The sequence below is a fragment of the Suricata suricatta genome, chromosome 12 (assembly GCF_006229205.1).
Source record: "Suricata suricatta isolate VVHF042 chromosome 12, meerkat_22Aug2017_6uvM2_HiC, whole genome shotgun sequence".
Classification (NCBI taxonomy): domain Eukaryota; kingdom Metazoa; phylum Chordata; class Mammalia; order Carnivora; family Herpestidae; genus Suricata; species Suricata suricatta.
Window position 1 is genome coordinate 64,920,354 of NC_043711.1, and position 19,667 is coordinate 64,940,020.

The 19,667-nt window shown below is 57.9% G+C and overlaps 1 protein-coding gene across 6 annotated transcripts in view; it reads left to right on the plus strand.

The window, feature by feature from the left end:
- The window catches only part of RRBP1 (ribosome binding protein 1), a 68,370-nt gene that overhangs the window by 42,553 nt on the left and 6,150 nt on the right, over positions 1–19,667 (plus strand). For all 6 annotated transcript variants that reach the window (XM_029917060.1, XM_029917062.1, XM_029917057.1 and 3 more), the window contains 15 exons: positions 375–523; positions 1,738–1,860; positions 4,898–5,050; positions 5,790–5,908; positions 8,257–8,410; positions 10,257–10,395; positions 12,040–12,218; positions 12,366–12,391; positions 15,113–15,203; positions 15,948–16,040; positions 17,907–17,999; positions 18,080–18,163; positions 18,317–18,406; positions 19,108–19,200; positions 19,473–19,544. In XM_029917060.1, coding sequence (XP_029772920.1) covers positions 375–523; positions 1,738–1,860; positions 4,898–5,050; positions 5,790–5,908; positions 8,257–8,410; positions 10,257–10,395; positions 12,040–12,218; positions 12,366–12,391; positions 15,113–15,203; positions 15,948–16,040; positions 17,907–17,999; positions 18,080–18,163; positions 18,317–18,406; positions 19,108–19,200; positions 19,473–19,544 — 1,658 coding nt within the window. The remainder of the gene's footprint in view (positions 1–374; positions 524–1,737; positions 1,861–4,897; positions 5,051–5,789; positions 5,909–8,256; positions 8,411–10,256; positions 10,396–12,039; positions 12,219–12,365; positions 12,392–15,112; positions 15,204–15,947; positions 16,041–17,906; positions 18,000–18,079; positions 18,164–18,316; positions 18,407–19,107; positions 19,201–19,472; positions 19,545–19,667) is intronic.

The window sequence follows — 19,667 nt, forward strand, 5'->3', positions numbered from 1 at the left end:
AGAAAAAGGGAAGGAAAAGCACCTTTGGGGAAGATATGCCTTGCATAATTCTCATTTTGATGATAAAAACAGGGGTCGGGGAAGGATGTCTCCCCCAACCCAGGGAAACAGCCTTTCTTTTCTTAGGGATCTTCCCCCTCTGCTCTCTTTGGGCAGTTGAGAATGACCATGCAGTGACCCAAAGTCTGGCCCATTTCTCAATACTCTGAAAGGGCTGGGGGTACCCAGGGCAGGCTCTGCACTCAGCTTGGACACTGCAAGCAGCCGGATGGAGTCCTCAGTCAGGGGTCTGGCCCCTGCTGCTTCGAGGTGTGAGCAGCTTGGTTGCTGGGGTCAGAGGGTAAGTTCCTGTTCTTTTCTCTCTCCCTGCACAGTGCCCCCGGACTCTGACAGCCCTCTCTACCTCCCCTACAAGACTCTGGTCTCCACAGTCGGAAACATGGTGTTCAACGAGGGTGAGGCCCAGCGGCTCATTGAGATCCTGTCTGAGAAGGCTGGAGTCATTCAGGACACCTGGCATAAGGTAGACCTGGCCTCCCTGCTCTTTCCCTGAGGACCGGCCCTGGGGCCCTAGCCTCCCCTGAGCGAATCCCGTCGGGCTGGCCACACACACAGGGTTCCTGAAATAGTCTCCACTGGCCTCTCTCTAGGCAGCACCCTGCCTCCCCTTCTCAGACACAGATTACATGAATCACCCCGCGGATGCTTTGCCTTCTGCCTCAGCCCAGCCACAGCCCAGCCACGGAAACAGGAAGACCGTTACGGGTCAGGGCAGGGCTATGTTATGTGAGCTGGAGGGTGAACACAGGAGCTGGGGCCCTGCTGGCCTGTGGCCAGGGCTCTGGTGCAGGGAAGAAGGTGGAGGAACACGCTGCGTGGTGGGGAGCCCCATGACAGGCCTAGAAGTACCTTTCTCTGATGTCCCTCCTACTGTGGGGGCCAGCACAGGGGCTGGCCCTTGCCCTCTGCTGCTTGTGGCAAAGGAGATCCTGCCTGGCACGTTTGTTCCTCTTCCAGAGTCGGAATTCTAGGGATTTTGCTGGAGAATTCTGTGGCACCCTAGTGGTTAAAGATGCCAGGGGGGTGTCCTGAGAGTCGGGTCGGTGACTCCTGACCTGAGGCCAGTGGGGCTTACTCCCTTCCTGACCCTCGCTGAGGTGTGGCATGTCCCACAGTCACAGGAAGCTTCGCACTCAGTGAGCTCGGGGGAGGGAAGGGTGTCTCTTGGCATGCGAATGACTGGAGGAGGTCAAGAGGACCGCTCCTACAAGGAGACAGGTCCGGACTCACCACAAGCCACTGTCCCCAGAGTATACCTCCCCTCCCAAGGCATCTTGCAGGCTGCACACAGCAGCTAAGTGGGGGCACCACGCCAGAAATGATGACTAATTGCCCCTCAGTGGGGTAGGAAGAGGCCCAGTCCAGCACTGGCCCAAGTTAGTGGGAGCACCATGCTCCTAAAAAGTACCACAGAGATCCAAAGCTTTTGGTCCACATGGCTCCCGTGTACAGGGGGCCTAGAGGCCTGGCTGACTACGTGGCTGAGGCAGCAGTGCCCGCCCCCAGAAGTGTGTGGAGTTGGCCTAGAACCCAGTTGGCCAGAAGCCCCATCCCACCCAGAGTGACCTGGACCCTGTTCTGGTTGTAGGTCAGGGTCTGATTGCTGGGGGGCGCGGGGAGGGCAAGCCAGGTATCCGCGCACCCCCTCTGTTAACGCTGCTCTGCGGGCACTCCCAGGCCACTCAGAAGGGTGACCCAGTCGCGATTCTGAAACGCCAGCTGGAAGAGAAGGAAAAGCTGCTGGCCACAGAGCAGGAAGATGCGGCTGCCGCCAAGAGCAAACTGAGGGAGCTCAATAAGGTATGGCTGAGTGCACATGCTGTCCCTGGCACCCCCAGCGGTGGCCAGCGCCGCCCCTGCATTGTGGGCCACCTTACCCCGACCCCCCGGACTCCTCGCTTGCGCCTGCTGGCTTGGGACTGCCTCTCACAACAGGGAATCTGTGGCCACGGGAAGGCCTTCTGCTACTGTCTGAGGGCCTGACGACCTGGGGCTGGCTCACCTGTCTGGGCCCTGTGTGGCTGCGGGCCTCTCCCATGACTAGAGCGCATGCATCGATGTTAAGTAGAGGGTCAGGGCCCTCATCCTCTGATGGGATGGGGCAGAACCTCACTGCGGGTCCCACAGTGACAGGCCATCTTTTTAGGATACCCGCCCGGAAAGCAGGCTGGGCACACTTGATCCAAGGTGGTTTTGTTGCGAAATGTAGTAAAAACTCCAGAGGGGGGTGGAAGAGCTGTTTTCTCCTTTCCTTGGGGTCTGTGGAGCAGACCTGCGGGGAAATGGCCAGCTCCTCAGTGTCAGCTGACGGCTTGCTGTCCGTGTAACATGGGCACTTCATGAATAATAGCCACGGGTCTATGCTGCCACGGCAGGCTGAACTTGCTGTGCTTTGCCTCTTGCCTCTCTCCAAGTCCCAGTGCTGCGGCCATATGGGGCGGGTTCCACCCAGTTTGAAAGCTGTCTTTTTTCAGCAGAATTCTGTGGCTCACTCACCCTCCTGCTGCTTACCTCCCTCTTCTGTCCAGGCAGCGGGCCCAGGGAGACGGCCTGGGACTGGGGACATCCCACATGGTCTGGGCCACAGCCTTTCCTCGGGGCACCTCCATCTGCTCATTCAAGAATAGTCAGAGATAGGCGGCCTGAGTTTCTGGCTGTGGTTGGAGGGACACGGCCCTGAGCCAAACAGTGAAGTTCATTTGGTGGAAATGGCAAGAGCAGATGAGCTTTTGGGTGCTTCCTTTTGGTTAATGGTCCACCCAGGGGAAGAACCTTCCCTAGAGCTCAGTAGCCTTCTGCCTGTTGGGCCTCATCCTCTCTGTCAAGAATGTCCACACACATGCAGCCTTCACGTGAGCCTGTCTTGAGTTGTTGGTGAAATGCAGGGTGGTTGTAGCTGCTCGCCCTGCTCCTGGGAGCCGGTAGTGCAGTCATTTTCCACCTTGGTTGATGATGTGCCAAGGCTGCGAGCATTTGCACCACGGGAAAGGGCCAGCACTGCAAATCAGTGCCTACCCACCCCCTTTGAGCCAGCTGTGCTGCACTGGTCAAGTCTGTGCTTTCAGGGAGCTGTCCTCCTGTATCCTTCTCTGGACAGACTGAGCAAAGCCTGTGAGATTTGTCTACCCCCAGAATTAAGCTCAGTTGAGAGGAAATGTGAGCAAGTGTCTTCATGGCTGGTTGGGTTGGCCGTGTGAGTGTCTGGCTAGTTCCTTGTGCCTGCCCCCAGTCATAGTGGCGTATTTCTTCCCCATGACCAGGGTCTCTGGCCACCGTGGGCAGGGCAGCAGGTGCAAGGGGAAGTGCATCCTGCGTGAGACCCCTTAATGCTGCCCCTCGTGGTGGACACTTCCTGCTCGCTCTCAGTGGTGGTCGCTTGACACAGCCCTCGGTTTGTTACCCATCTCACTCTGAGGTGTCCAGTCAGGCCTCCCTCCCCTGACCACACCCTCCCTGTAGCCTGAGGAGGCCCTCGTGGGCTCCCAGATGCTAACATGGTCCTGTGAGGTCCCTCTTTAAGCTCTGCCAGTGGGTCCTGATCTTCAGACCTGAGCCCGCACCCCTGTGCTGCCACCCCATTCGCTCCCCTGACACGCCGACCCTTCATTGCCACCCCGGGCTTCTCCTCCTGTCCTTCCCTTCTCTTCAAGTGTTGAAGACCACTTCCAGCATGGCTGGCTGGAAATTTTCCCCTTATCCTTGAACACTCCTTTGCCTTCCTTCCCTCCCTCAAGAAGCCTTCCAGAACGCCCATTTTCCTCTCCTACCACCACAGTGATCATCACCAATGCAGTTATATGTCTTTGTAGTTGTCCCCTTTGACCCTGGCCACCTTGTGTGGCTCAGCCTAGCAGGCTGCCTGTTGGCGAGTAGCCACCGAGTCCCAAAGCCAGCACACAGCTAAGAGAAAGCCTTCCCAGCCTTGGACATTGTATTTCCCCAGGGTGGGGTGGGTCCTGGCAGCCCCAGCCTGGGGAAGGAAAGAATTTCCCTCTTTCCTGGTCTTTTGCCCAGGACAGGGATGAGACAGAACAGGGCCTGGAGTCTTGTGAGATACTTGCACTGTGGTCATGCAGGCCAGCTGGGCCCACATCAGGTTGTTGCCAGGCCAGCTAGAGGCCTCCAGGACAGGGAGCATCTTCACCCCAGGGGCTTGTTTGCATCATCCTTTCTCAAAAAGTCACTCTCGGCTTCCCTGTGGTATCCATCCATTGCCCTTCTTCCAGGCATGACACAGACCCCAGCCAGCTCCTCTCCTGTGACCAGCCCTTCCCACCCTGTGCTCTGCCCATGCTTGAGCCTGTGGGCCCTCAGGTCCAGCATCCTGTGTTCATTGTGGGCATCTGACACTGACCAGAGCAGATGTTCCCTGGGCTGCACAGGGAGAGCTGATCAGGTGCACGTGGAGGCCTGGGCCCTCCATGTGGCCCAGCCATCAAGGCTCACTGTTTCTTTTGTCCTGACACAAAGCACTCGACTAGAAGTGGGCATTCCAGGGACTGGATGTCAGGCATCCAGCCAAGCCGGGATGTCGTAGCCCCAGCAGGGCTGAGCCAGTAGTCCTGGAGAGCACAAGACAGCGTATCCTGTTTACATAGCTCCTTCCTGCATCCCTGTGTTTGCTACCTTCATGTGGCCAAGGCCTGACATCCAGCCCCTACTGGTCAGGTCAGCAGGGCTTTCCAGGGGACCCTGCAGGCTCTCTGCTGTGGCTGGCTTGGTCTGTCCCAGAACTTAGGGGGAGGGGTCTCAAGCTCCCAGCCCCAGGCGGTGTCGGGGCTGGGAGAAAAGCTCCTGCCCTGGCCTGACTGCCTCGCTGCCCTCTGTCCTCTCCTAGGAGCTGGCAGCAGAAAAGGCTAAGGCAGCAGCCGGGGAGGCCAAGGTGAAGAAGCAGCTCGTGGCCCGGGAACAGGAGATCACAGCCGTGCAGGCGCGCATGCAGGCCAGCTACCGGGAGCACGTGAAGGAGGTGCAGCAGCTGCAGGGCAAGGTGGGCAAGGGCTCAGGGGTGTGATCGGGGCCTCGGGGACGTGCGCGGCTCCCCATGGGGTGGGGGAACGTCTTTGGAATCTGGTTTGGTTTTGGAGGGAGGGGCCGTTTCATCTGGCCAGATGTTGTCAGCCAGCCCACTATGCCTGTGTGAATGTCAGCAACCAGCAAGTTGTAAGCTAGATTTTAAAGAGCCCTTTTTGAAAACAGCCTGGGCCCAAGTGGCCAGTGCCATGTCCTGTCTCTTCAGTTCCTGTGGGTCAAGTTTGCAGCCTCCATTGTGACTCCTCAGTAATGCTGGCTCTGCCCTCTCCTCTTAAGGTTGGGCAGACCCCATAAAACAAGAGGCATGAGCTGCCCGAGGCCAGTGGGGACCAGCTGCCTGCCCAGCCTGGCATGCAGAGCCAGAGCCCTGAGCCTTCTCCCCCACCTTGTTCATGGTGGGCCATGACCTCCTCCCTGCTGCTTGGCTCAGGACATGCCACGGGAGGTCAAAGAGCAGGAAGCAGGCTTCCTTGGGGTAATTGTAGGCTGTGACTGTGTGCTTGGTGTCACAACAGTTAACACAGTGCACAGAGGCTACAAACTGAGGCAGAGGGAAGAGGGTTGGGGGCATGTGCAGAGAGTCACCCTGCCTCTGCTATGTTTGTCTGTGGGCTCGGGCCTCACTGACCTCACTCCCAAAGCCGGCTCCCTGTGAGGCCAAGAGGCACTCTGATGCCCCTTCGATGCCTTTGCAGATCCGGACTCTTCAGGAGCAGCTCGAGAATGGCCCCAACACACAGCTGGCCCGTCTGCAGCAAGAGAACTCCATCCTGAGGGATGCCTTGAACCAGGCCACAAGCCAGGTGGAGAGCAAGTAAGCTTGGCACCTCCCCCCCCACCTTCAGACACTTCGAGGGTGCACTGCCAGAGGCTCCGGAGCTGGGAGGGTCTCACGCCTCAAGGCTTTGCGGGTAAATACTAGTTTCTTACTGGATGTGGGGCTGCCACGACAGCCTTGCACGGCCCCCACACATGAGCCTGTGGGCCTGGCTCTGCACTTAGCGACCCACCCCATTCAGGGCTCTGGGCTGACTCTCTCCATCCCCCTGCCTGGTTATGAGTGGCCAAGCCTTCTGATGCATGGCTGGCATCCTCACCTGTGGTCAAGGCCCCGGGGAGAGCCAGCTAACCCCAGTCTCATCTGTCCGGGCCCAGTATCCATGTGATCAGGTGCCTCTTGGGTCCTGGCTGGTGCCAGCATCTTGCTTTCCTGGGGGAGCACATAGTTTTTCCACGTCTGTCTTCACAACATCTCAATGTGGCCTTTAAAAACTTCTCATGGTGTCCTAGAATTTCAGGGACTAGCGCATTGCCCATGATCAGAGTTTGATGGTGGTGTGGGGACCCACTGTGGGCCTGAGCCCCTGGATTCTCCACCAGGGAAGAGGTCTCCTGTGCTGGAGGGGACACTTGTAGTAGTAAGTACTGCAACACGGCACTCGGCCTGGCCACTTCGCAGGGCTCTTGCTCTCAGCATTGCCTGTCAGGAGCTCAAGTGCTAGCAAGTCCAATGAGTGGGGCCGTGACCTCACCCTACGAAAGGCAGCATGGCTTTCTTCTGACTTCCTGATCTGAGCATTACAGTCTCAACAGGCTGGGCCAGAGGAAGCCCCACTATACTTTCTTGTGATGCACATTTTTTGTCCCTCTCTTGTCCTGAAGTGTCCCGAAGGGACTTTGTGGGGTTCTGCATTATCCTCAGAGCATCCTGTCTTGCCAGGAGAACCGACAAAGGCAGAGGGTGCTAGCACCCTCTGTCTTTTAGCTGCAGGTCATGTGGGAGATCGCCAGCCCAGGAGCTGGACCTGGGAGGGGAGTCTGCCCACGTGTCTGGTCTTGCCGGTGCCGCCCCCCCCCCCCCCCCCCCCCCGGGCAGTGTGATCTGAAGGCCACCTTCCCCAGGCGGGTGCCTTGTGTGTGGAGACCTCCTCCAAGCATGCGTGTGGTGCATGGGTCTTCGTCTCTACCCTGGCCTGTTGGCAGGCTATAGGTTCAGTGACTATGATTTCCTCAACAGCTACAAGCCAAAGGTGAACATGGAGGAATGCTCTGGTTTCCCCACCCATGTCGAATCTACTGCGGACTCTGTCCTGGGGAAAACCATCAAGCTATAGACCTGTTACCCCGAGGGGGTGGCCTCTGATTCCCTTTGTGGAAGTTCTGCCCCGTTTGGGGTGGGTGTCCTGGGGCCCTGACTGGAGCTCCAGAGGCCACGGGGCCGCTCACTTAGCTTCCCGTCTCCATCCCAGAGTGCTGGAGTCTAGCCTTTCCTGGGAGCCCTCCAGTCTTGAATCTTGGCCTTAGACAGCATGAGCTGATGGCCCCGAAAAGGGCATTGGGACGGCCACCCTGGTGCTGGTGGGAGAAGCCAAGTGTGGAGAGGTGGGGCCCACCTGTTCCTCAGCCAGCAGACTGCTGCTAGGGTCTCAGCCAGGTCTCTGGCCTCCATGTGGTCTGACATCACCAAGCAGGGCTGTGGGCAGTCTTGTCTGTTCGCTTTGTCTTGCCTAGGACTGTCCCTTGGCTGGATGGCCAGCCTGCCTGTCTTCTGGACTAAGGGCTGACCACCTCCTCTTATGGGGGAAGGCGGGTCTTAAGCTGCCTTTCTTTTCCTTCCTTCACTTCTGCGCTTGTCGCCAGTCCTGAAATCCAGCTTTTGTGCAGCGTTGAACAGCTGTTTTGTAAAGTGTCTCAGCCTCCCACCTATGGTGGCCTCCAGGCCAGGCCCCGTAGTCCAGTCTTCCGGGGAAGTGGGGCTCGGGGATTCCAGCCCTGCAGGGATGTTGAGGCCAGTCAGCCTGCCTCTGGGGCTTGTTTGGGCCTAGATCAGCGATGTGGAGAAGAATGTCCTACCTCTTCTCTGACTTTCCCAGTCTTTCTGGACAGGGCTCCTATGGGATACTCCAGTGCGCGTTTTGCTCTTTGCTCTGTATGGTCCACATACCGCTCTGGCAAAACATCTTCACCAACACACATCAAAACCCATAGAACCAACAGTATCAGAGGCTTTGGTAGTGGCCCTGGGATGTGGGGGACTCCTCATGCTCCAGAGTGAAGACTTGCCTGCCAGGCCCTGTGACCCAGTGGGCCCCCTAGAGGCTGGCAAGAACTCACCCAGTCCCTCATGTGTCCATCAGTTGGGGGCTGGTGACTGTCTTGCAGGCAGAACGCAGAGCTGGCCAAGCTCCGGCAGGAGCTGGGCAAGGTCAGCAAGGAGCTGCTGGAGAAGTCAGAGGCTGCGAGACAGGAGGAGCAGCAGCGGAAGGCTCTGGAGACCAAGGCAGCTGCCTTTGAGAAGCAGGTCCTCCAGCTGCAGGTGAGCCGACTTAAGTGCCCGCATCCGCTCTGCCTTCCAGGCTGTTTGTGTAGTGGGGACAGGCCAGAGCTTGCCTGGACACATCGGGTCATCCCTTCCTGGTGATCATGATGGCTGGAACCTTGGTCTGGGCCTCATCAGTAACTGATTTCTAGTAGTGTGGAGTGTGTGCACTCAGTGTGCTAAGCGTCATCCCAAGCACGCTCTGGCATTGACTCCACTAATTCTCATTGGAACCCTAGGAGGCAGGTGCCATTGTTATCTGTTGTTACCCATTAGGAATCTGAGACACAGAGAACTTAAGTAACTAGTCCCAAGTTCACACAGACGTGGGATTTGAACCCCCAGGTCTAGCCTTCCACATTTGCCACCACCTGTGGTCCTGCAGCCCTAGGCTTCAAGGCTGGGCTGGAATTCTTCCTTCTGGCTGTGGCCTGGGGGCTGTTGTTTTCCCCAGAGACTGGCTGTTCTCCAGAAGAGAAAGATTGTCCTCATCCCAAAGTGAACTGCGAAACATCCGTTGTGGCCTGCACCTAGGGGCTTTGCTCCCTGTTGCCCTGATGGCTTCTGGATGCCCCCGTCAGCCTGTTTGGGGACTGCGCATAGGGAGCCTTGCCAGCATGTCTGCTGTGTGTTTAACTGGGCTCTTCTGCAGCTCAGCCGTTGAAGTTAGGCTGTAGCATGTGTCTCGTGGAAGGTACTAAAATGACATACATGAAATTGTAAGACCAATGTTTGGGTGTGTGCAAGGGACTAAAAAAGACCACAGACAATTGAACTCAGGATGGAGGATTTGGTGTTGGCTAACTTTAATGTAAAGCAGGCCTGCCCATACCAGTGAGATCAGAACCACTGGGGTGGGCCTGGTTGTGGTTTTCTGTTAGAGGTTTCGGGATAGTTCAGGTGCTTCGGGGACCGGAAGCTTCCCTCTGGCACCCAGCTCATTACCACTATATGTGCCATTTCTAAGGGGTCAAAGCCTGGGGCTGGCTCTCACCAGTCAGCCCCAGACTCTTGAGCATCTCAGCCCCAGACTCTGAGCATCTCCTGCTGGCTCAGGCTTCGGGCGATTATCCCCTGCCTGGGACTGCAGAGAGTCCCCTCTCTCCTCTCTGACACCAGGGATTCTGGGAGTGGATGACCACAGGTGATGAGGGAGGCAGGGGGTGTGTGACTGCCTCCTCTACTGTTCTGGTGTTGACCACGAGGCCTCTGGTGTCCGCTGGGGATGATGCATGCAGAATGCCTAGAACAGTGCTTCACTCAGAGCAAGAGCTCAATAGATGTGAACCTTAGAAGGGCCCACTTGGGACCTCTCCAGGTTTTTCTGGAGGGTTAGGTTGTGGGAAGCACCTCTTTGTATCACACTGAAGTCAGAACAGGACTTTTCCCTTTTTGTGACTGTCCTTCTTCCCCTGGAGCCTCTCCCCAAGAACTCACTGTTCAGGGGCCAGAGTGGCTGTGGCCTCCTGGCTTTTTGCAGTGGGTGAACTGACTTTAGAAATCCAGGAACATTTTTTTTAAGCTTACTTATTTATTTTGAGAGAGAAGGGGAGGAGCAGAGAGAGAAAGAATGAATCCCAAACAGGCTCTGCACTGTCAACACAGAGCCCAACTCTGGGCTCAAGCTCATGGACCAGGAGATCATGACTTGAGCCGAAATCAAGAGTCAGATGCTTAACCTGACCGAGCCACGTAGGCGCCCCTCTGGGAGCACTTGATAAAGGCTGTTGGGGTAGGCTGGCAGAATGTGGAGAGCTCTCTGTTGTCTGCAGAGTCAGAGCCCGCTGAGGGGCCAGCCTCATCTGGCACCCTCACAGCCCCCTTCCCTGTGCTGGGTCCCCAGGCATCTCACAAGGAGAGTGAGGAGGCTCTGCAGAAGCGCCTGGACGAGGTCAGCCGGGAACTGTGCCGCTCACAGACCAGCCACGCCAGCCTGCGGGCCGACGCCGAGAAGGCCCAGGAGCAGCAGCAGCAGATGGCTGGTAAGGGTGGCCTGTTGGCTTGGAGGCTCCCAGCGGGCCTGTGCCAGATGTGGGGCCCCACACCACCCTGGCCCCGCTGCCAGGCCGGAGCCCAGAAGATGGGCCAGCCCTGTTGGCGAATGAAGGCAGCACGGGATCCCTGACTCCGTCCCTCAGGGAGTCGTGAGGTGGCGGTCTCAGTGGGAGGTGGGCAGAGCCTGCAAGGACTGGTGTCAGGGTGGAGCCTGAGAGCTGGGCTGGGGAATTTAGGGGGTGGAAGGTGCCACCACCTACAGCCTGCCTTGCCATGGGCCCCAGTCCGAACATTGGCTATGGGTAAGCCGCAGCAACCCTGAGGCCTTTGCTGACTTCAGCTGACTCCTTCTGGACCTTTCCTGGCTCATTCACCCCAAAAGCCAGGTTTGGAAGGTGGGCCTGTGGTCCCCTTAGGCCTACATACAGGTCACCTTTGTAATTAGAAGGATGTGGCCAAGTGAGAGTGCTGGAGCCCCTGGAGAAATGGCAGACCGGGCCACTGACCCCTCCATAGTCACTTGCTCACTAGTGTTCCCTGAGTGACTGCCACAGGCACCGTGCCAGAGCTCGGCCGGGAGTGGCAGCAGGGCCACATTCTAGCAGGGGAGACGCCAGGTAGGTGGGGGGCCATGCATCCACCAGGTCACACAGCCCTGTGCTCTACAGACGTCAGACAGCCAGTGGGACCTAACGCAGGGGTGGTATGCTGTTTCTCTGAAGAACCAGATAGTAAACAGTTTTGGCCTTGTGGACCGGACCCAGCGCCTGTCACAGCTGCCCAGCCCGGTGGCCATAATGCAAAGGCAGCCCTAGACAGTATATACACAGACACACCTGGCTGCGTTCCAATAAAGCTTTGCTTACAAAAACAGGCAGTGGGCCAGAGGTGGCCCTTGAGCCTCATTTGCTGACCTCACTCAAATGGGCCAGGTATGGCTTCAGATTGGGTGGTCAGGGAGGCCTCTGTGAGATAGAGGGAGTGTTCAAGCCAAGTCTGGATGACGGGAAGGGGCTGGTCTCCCAAAGACCAGGAAGAGGCAAAAATGGCCAGCCCAGGGCCCCTGAGAATGGGAGTGAACTTGCACTTGGCCCATACAAGAAATAGAGGCTTAATATTAGCAAGCATGACTAGAATAAGAGGGTAGTTGGCCAGTGTGGCGCCAGATGGGCAGACCCCAGGTGGCCCTCCCTGTGAGGTGTCACGTCATGGCGGCATCTGGGGATAGGGATGGCCCTGGCCCATTGTACATTTGGATGCTCTGGTGCCGGGTAGAGACTGGACCAGAGAAGCAGGAGTGGCCCAGGGGACCAGGCATGAAGCTCTTGCAGTCATTCCTGCCAAAGGTAACAGGCTGGGCCCAGGTGGCCCCAGGGTGCTGGTGAGCCAGGGGTGGGGGGACTTTGGCATATGGCAAGGGGGAACCCGCAGGCCTGGCCGGCCTGTGAGAATTGGGGATGTGGGGAAGCAGAGCAGCCAGACAAGGAGACCAGGCTGGTTGGTGGCAGTGCTGGGTTTGAGGTGCCTAAGCAGAGCTCAGCTGATACAAGCCAGTTTCCCAGAGAGCAGATGTGTCAGTGTCCATGCCAGTGTGTCCCACCCCTACCCACCCTTCCTGGCCTTCTCCTCAGAGCTGCGCAGCAAACTGCAGTCCTCCGAGGCGGAAATGAAGAGCAAGTGCGAGGAGCTGAGTGGCCTCCATGGGCAGCTCAAGGAGGCCAGGGCTGAGAACTCACAGCTCACTGAGAGAATCCGGTCCATTGAGGCCCTCCTGGAGGCGGGCCAGGCCCGCAACACCCAGGATGCCCAGGTCAGCCTGCAGGAGGGGGAGGGAGGAGGCCGCTGGGTACCATCCCGCTGAGGAGGGAGGGCTGGCCAAGGGTGGGCCGGATCCTGATTAGTCCCCACATGAGGCCCATCTCATGGTGACCACGGCGCTTTCTGTCTCTTGTTCCAGGCCAGCCAAGCAGAGCAGCAGGCCCGGTGAGTGGAAGATGAGGCCCACAGCCTCGGTGCAGGGTGGCCAGGACCCCAGGAGCCAGGGCTTTTAGCAGGGTGCATGGACCCCCAGGGAAGCACCCCTTCAGAGGCCCTTCCGTTCCCTGCTCCCTCCAGTGGCTCTGAGGATAGGGAACAGAAAATAAAGCATCCTTGCAAAGAGCTCCTTGCCTCCCCTTGAGGAGCGAGACTGGCAGGTGCTTCGGTGGGGGCTTCTGGACCTTCTGCCTCCTCCAGTTGGTCCATCCTTCTGAGATGAAGGGCTAGCTGGTCAGAGGGTCTCCATGTCTATGAGGCGAAGGTTTTTAGGGGGACTGGGATCAGAAATCAGGTAGCAGCCATGATTACACACCCAGATGGAGAACCCAGGAGGTCTCTCAGCTTTTTGCACAGATTTGTGATGTCCGTGCAATTGAGAGCTTACCAAGTCACAAGACTGTCTGCAAGGCAACATCACTGCTGGCAGACCTTGTTTCTCTCGGTATTGGTGGCCCGGCACGAGGCTGTGCTAGGGTACTGTGTGTTTGCTGTTGCAAAGGCTGGAGCCTACACTGGGTGGGGTGGCTTGAGTTAGGGGACTTGGAGTCCTTGGGACCATCCCCTCTGAAGCATGCGTCCCTGAGCAGATGCTCACAGGCTTGGGAGGGCCTCCTGGCTGCCGTGGCTGGGGCTCCATGGGGCAGTCACGGGAGGTGAAGCATGAAGGGGGTGCTCTGTCCCCATGTAGATGATAAGACATGTCCCAGACCATCAGCTGACATGGTTCCCTTGTTCTGGCTGCTGACCCGGTGAGTCACCTCCCCTGCACCTCCTTAGGCCAGGGTCCATGTTTCTTAGCCTCAGGCTGTGCGGTTTGGGGGCTGAGGAAGGAGGCCGTGGGGCCTGAAATGCCTTGCAGGAGATGCATGGCCAAACCCTCCATGTTCCTTTCCCAGTCTGCTGCTTTGCAGAAAGCTCGCGTGAACTTTTGTTTCTCTTGGTGTTTATTGGAGTAGAAAGATTGCGTCTGATGAGGGGTTTTTTTGTTTTTTTTTTTTCCTTTTGTGTTCTAAGATCAGATTCTTGGATCACAGAGCAAATTATCAGGGTGCTAAAGTTACACTGCAAAGATGGTTCATTCTGATTCTTTTGCATTGTGCAGATGTGTTTGGCAGAAGTTGGTTTTTTAAATTTCCTTCTGAATTTGTCTGGAAGTTGTGTCTAAGACAGGCCGTCCTGTTCTGGATGGAGATGAGTGATCTAACCCAGATGTGCTGGGACCCAGACAGCGGCCACCAGGGGGCTGACTGTCAGTATGTCCTTGCTGGCTGCCTGCCGACCCTTCCTCCTCGGGGTGTTGTTCTTTTGGGTTTGCTCATGGGTGGTTTGCTGGAGGCAGGCCCTTGCATAACATGGCACGGGATGGTGGTGGTGGGGGGTGCTTGAGGGAAGAGCTGTGAGGGGTCCGAGTACAGCTTTAAAGGTCAGGGTTTCTTGGGCCCAAAACCAACCCCCAAGAGGTCAACAACTGACTTTGAAGGCCTTGACTACTTTTTAGAGTGACAAGGTGAGGTGGCACCACGGTGGGAGTCCATTCCCGGGTAGGGTGGAGGACACTGCGAGCATGCTCAGCCCACGCGTTACAGTTGTTTGGTTCAGTCCTGAGATGCGTTAGAATGGTGTTTTTCAAACATGTGTTGACCACGGCCCACAGAAAGTAACGCAGATGTGTATGTCCTCATGTGGCTGGCAGCCCCCTCTGGCAGGCACACCCATGGGTGGGGACTTCTTTCCTAACTTCAAGTCCCAAGTTCATCACTTCTGAACTTCAGCTTTCACCTGTTCCTGCTGTTGCTGGGGTCCTCCCTGCCTTAAGTTTAACACAGAACTTGACATGTTAGAGCCCCTGTTTGAAGCCTGTGGCTCAGAACAGCTAGTCCATCTCTAGCAGCATCAGCCTCTCACTTTCTGGAAGAAAGTGGGCTCTTGAATGTGGAGACAGAACTGACATCTCGCCAACCTCATGGCATCTGAGGGGGTCATCTGGGGCTGATTCCCCAAAGCCTGGGCAAGGCCTGAGAGAGGAGCCTTGAGGTCTCAGCAGAGTTAGGTTTTGGATAGAGGACGGTCTTGCCATACCCAGTGGAGAGTGCTGGCTTGTCATGAGCTGCTGAGAGCACTGGGGTCCAGAGTCTCGATGGGCGTGCAGGTGATAGCACCCCATGAGTCTCTAGCTCAGTCAACCTCTGAGAAGGCCCAGCCCATGTCTTCGGAGAGCCAAGCGCAGGGAAGGTTCAGCTGCCATGTTTTGTGGGGACAGAGCAGGACCAGGTTGAATAGGAGCCACATACAAGGTAAAAGGGCTCAGTTTACTAGAAGAAAAAGCATCCCTTGAACCCGACTGTCTGGGGCAGTCCCCTGTTCTGGCCACTGTGGCTGCTCTGACCTCCGTCCCAGCAGAGAGTGTCACCAGGCGTAATTCTGGTGACCTTCTGGGTCTGTACCCAGCCCTGTGGGATGACTGGAGAGGGATGACTGAGATAGTTCCTTGGGCTCCCCTTGAAAGCTTGTGCCCTGTTGAGGTGGGAGGGGGTGGTGGGAGGGGACCGGCCCTTAGCTGAGTGTCCCCGGGTAAGTGTCTGGGCAGCAGAAGGGGCACTACTGAGACAGGCCCTGAGGGTGCCACGGCCCTTAGAGCCCAGTAGTGATGTCACCATCTCCCTTCAGCCTCACAGAGCTAGAATCCCAGGTGCGACATCTGGAGAAGGAGGCCACAGAGCTCAAGGAGGTGGTTGAGCAGCAGAAAGTAAAGAACAATGTGAGTGCTGAGGGGCGTGAGTGTGAGGCCCGCCTTGTGTGAATCCCGCCCTTAGCCACTCGGGACAGGGCTGGGCTACCCCTTTATGTCCCATCGGGCTGCTCATGGCTGGACGCGTGTCTGCCTTCAGCGGCTTGGGTGAGGCCTCTTTTCCCCTTGGGTCCCTCAGAAGGCCCAGAACTGACTCCCATCCTATCAGCTTGGGACATGTGCCCAAGCAGGGAGCCCCCTGCCCCCACTCCCACCCATGGCGGGGTCAGAATGTACCAGTCGGTCTGGTCATATGGTCACCTTGGAGTGGGCAAGCAGATGTCAGGAGAAGGGGATATGGAGGGCCCTTTGCTAGGATGCCCCTCAGTGCTCCTCATGGTGAACTGCCCTTCCCCGGGGAGCCCCACCTGGCCCTCCCTGTGCCCTGTGCGGCCACAGCCAGATGAGGGGTCCGCTGATGGCAGGAGCTGCTCTCTCTGAGCAGCCAGACTGGCCCTCCCTGTCTTCTCTCTCCGTCCCGCTGGAGCCTCCTCATGGCCCTGTGCCGCAGCTGTTCCCCAGTGGGCTGCCCCAGACAGGCCAAGCAGACATGGGCCAAGAGAAAGCACATGTCCCTTTGCGATCTCCCTGTCGTGTCCCAAGTGGAGTTGGGAGGGTCCTCCCTCCCTCCTGAGCCCAGCCAAGCCAGCTCGTGGGGTGACTGGGGGCAGCCAACCCTCCCTGGCTGCTGACCTCTCCTGCCTCTGCCCCCAGGATCTCCGAGAGAAGAACTGGAAGGCCATGGAGGCCCTGGCCTCGACTGAGAGAACCTGCGAGGAAAAGCTGCGCTCCCTGACCCAGGCCAAGGTCAGAGTCTGGACTCAGCTGCTGGTCCAGATTTGGTCAGCAGCAACTTTGTGGTTTAGCAGACCACACAAACCACATGCAGAATGGCCTTGGAGCCTCAGAGATTCGTGCCAGGGGGGCTTCTGAGGCCAGTGGATGGTGTGCCCTGTACTCCTGCATCTTCTTCCTGCCCGCCTCTTCCTTTGCTTCCTTTCTCTGTAAGATGAAGAGGGATTGTACCCTTGGTGCTTTTTCTCACCTGGGCCCTTTGCCATTAGGGTGCAGAGATGGAGTGACCGTGGGAGCTGTGAGCCCACCCGGCCTCACTGCCTTTGAGTCTGAGGTTGGGCTGTCCTCAAGTTTTTCTCCCCAGCCGCTTTCTTAGGGGTGCCTGAGAATCTGGCCCAGTAGGTTCTGTGGTTCATCTTTACTGTAAGTAACAGAAGGAAGGCTGTCTTCAGCAGCAAGCTGTCTGTAGGTCCTATGCTCTGTGCCACCCAGATCAGGGGAATGTGGATGTGTCCATGCCTGGGGCCCCTACGTTGCCTCTGGAGCCCTGGGCCGGGAGCCAGCACGGAGCTCTGGCCTGCAGTGGCAGCCGGGGGATGCCTCACCCACCCCCTCTTGCCACACATTTCTGTCCTTGATGAAAGGCCCAGGAAGCTAGCCCTTTCCTCCCAGCCTCTCATGCAGAAGAAATGTCTGTCCTGTTATCATGAGCTCTGCAGTGACTTTCTTGAGCCTCCCAGGAAGCCTAAGGGTTGTATCAGATAAGGCCCCAAGATGAGGCAGGAGCCCACAGCTATACTCAGACTCCTCAAGGTGACCTGGGAGCCTGCGAGGCCTTTCTGTGGCAAAAGCAGGAGCTGTGATGAGAAATGTCACCTGTTTTGCTCACAGTCATGCAGCCAGATAGATAGGAGCTGGCCTCTGGGTCCTCTGGCTCTTGCCTTGGCCCTTGCCATTCGAGCATGGCCAGGGGGCCTGAATGGGGTCATGAGGTCAAGGATCCACAGCAGGCCACCAGCATCAGCCAGCAGTGTTGTTTGCATTGGTGGTGAGCTGAGAAAGGTCTGCTTCTGAGACCAAAGTCCAGATCACCTGGGTGCTGCAGGCAGGCAGTGCATCCGTCTGTCATGCACATTCCAGAGCAGCATGTAAAGGGTCTGATCCGGTCGGAATTCTAGTGTCACCCTCAGGTCTCCAGCCATGCCACTGTCAGCAGCAGGTTCTACCTACTGGGGACGGGTTACTAGACAAGACTTTCTTTTAGCCAGAAACCTCCTGAGGGTCTTCCTTGCACTTGGCATGGGACTCTCAAGGATTGGGGATGGGGTCTGGCCTGGCACAGCCTGGCCAGCGTGAGTGAGACCGGACCGCGACCAAGCCCTTAGCCCTCCCCCTTGTGGAGCAAGGGCCCCGATCCTTGCCCCTCTGGCTGGCAGTAGCCTCTAAGTGGTGGCTGCTGGGAGATTGATACCTCTCTTCTGCCTCCCCCTTGGCACCCCCAGCAGCTTGATTGTACCACGTACTCATGCACAAGCACGCAGACGCTCATGTGGTGAGCTCAAAATCAAGACCCAGTGGTGGGGGGGTTTCTGCTGGGAGGTGTCAAAGGAGACTGCACCTGCCACGTGGGCAGCTTGGCGTCTCCCCATTGGCGTGGAGATCTGTCAAGACTGACCCAGCACAGACCAAGGTGGCCAGAGCCTGGCTGCTGAGGTTGAGCCCACCCCCACCCCCCACTGCCTCATATCCTGGTCTCACTGAGCCACCCGTCTTCTCCTCCAGCTCCCTGAAAACTGAGGTGAGGCCCAGGTGTCTCCAGGAACTCTTTAGCGTTGCCCTAAATGTCACTGCTGACTGCTGCCCTCCCCCCTGCTCTAGGAGGAATCCGAGAGGCAGCTCAGCTCAACCCAGGCTCAGACCAAGGAGGCCCTGCTGGCTCTCCTGCCGGCACTCTCAGACTCGGCACACCAGGTAGGAGGCGAGGCGGCTCCCTCAGGGCCCCACCACTCATAGGAAACGTCCCAGGCCCTACCTTGTGTGTTCTGTCGCAGAGTTACACCGAGTGGCTGCAGGAACTCCGAGAAAAAGGCCCTGAGTTGCTGAGGCCGCTGCCAGCTAGCACAGAGCCCTCCTCGGTGAGCATGGGTGCCGACACACGGCCTGCCAGGGCCGCTGCTGTCACTCTTGCTCTCCCCTGTCCCCAGGAAGGGACGGTGCCCAGAGCTGTCTCATCAGGCAGCTGGGTGAAACCTTTGTGCTTTGCTAACCAGAGCCCTGTTTGCCCTCAGGACCTGACCTCCAAGCTTCGGGAGGCTGAGGAGACCCAGAGCAGTCTGCAGGCCGAGTGTGACCAGTACCGCACCATCCTGGCGGAGACGGTAAGGTGCAAGAGGCACGGCCTCTGGCAAGGCTTTTGGGTGGGCGTCCCTCAGGGGGCTGCCGGGGAAAGAGCTCTCAGAGCCTCCAGGCGATGGGCAGGCCAGTGGCCCCAGGGGGAAAGAGCCCAGGTTCGGATGCTGGCTCTGTGTGCCCTTGGGCGAGTCCTTGCCCCTCCCCGAGCCCCAAGAGGATGAAGAAGGTGCTCAGGCCTTTGCTGCTTCTGAGCAGGGAGAGATCTAGGCTTCAGGTTTGGGGCTCGGGGTGCAGAGACAGTCATGACATGGACCAGTCTGGGAAAGGAAGAAGAGAGCATTTGGCTGATGGTGGGCTTAAAGCCACTGTGTGACTTCAGGGGCCACCTAGGTCCAGCCGTCCTGCCTGACCCCGTCCTGGGCCCCTGAGATCAGCGCTGCTGGCAAACCCAGCAGCAATGAATCCTGATGGCATCCTTTGGGTCACAGATGGCATTCCCCTGTGTGGCCCACACACAGCCTTTGTTCACACACTAGCCAGAGACCCCCACTCTGGGACTGTGGCCCACCTTCCTCTCCATGTGACAACTATGACGAAATCAGAGCTGGGCAGCACTGACAGCCAGGCAGCCATCCGAGAGGAGCCAGGAGCAGGAGGCTGCAGTTGTGCTCATGGGGGTTGGGGTCTGTGGGGAGAGGGGCCCTGCCTCAGTGGCCCTTTCCCCCAGGAGGGCATGCTTAAGGACCTACAGAAGAGTGTGGAGGAGGAGGAGCTGGTGTGGAAGGCCAAAGTGAGCACCACAGAGGAGGAGCTCCAGAAGGTACAGGAAGGGCCCCGAGACCCTGTCCCAGGGCCAGTGACATGGTGTTGCTGACCACCACCTCCTCAGTCTCCAGAACCCCACCCCCACCCCCACCCCAGGAAGAGGCTGCTGGTCACATATGGGGTGGGCAGGCACCACTGGGCTTCCTGTAAAAGAAGGCCTATCCTGCTCAGGTCCAGGGACTGTGTGTAAGAACACATGGTGTCATATCCCAGGACTGTCCCCTTCCAGGGGCTTGCATTTCATGTGACCTTCCCCTTGCTTTGCAGTCACGGGTCACAGTGACACATCTTGAAGAGATCGTAGAGAAGCTGAGGGCAGAACTTGAAAATTCAGATCAGGTAGGCGTGGAGCTGCTTTCCTGGTTACGGAGGCACCCGTAGTTCTTCCCTCCTGGGCCGCGTGTGTTGAGAGGGGCAAAGGGATCTCATCGGTCCTGCCTTTGGGTCCTGAGAGCCACCTGC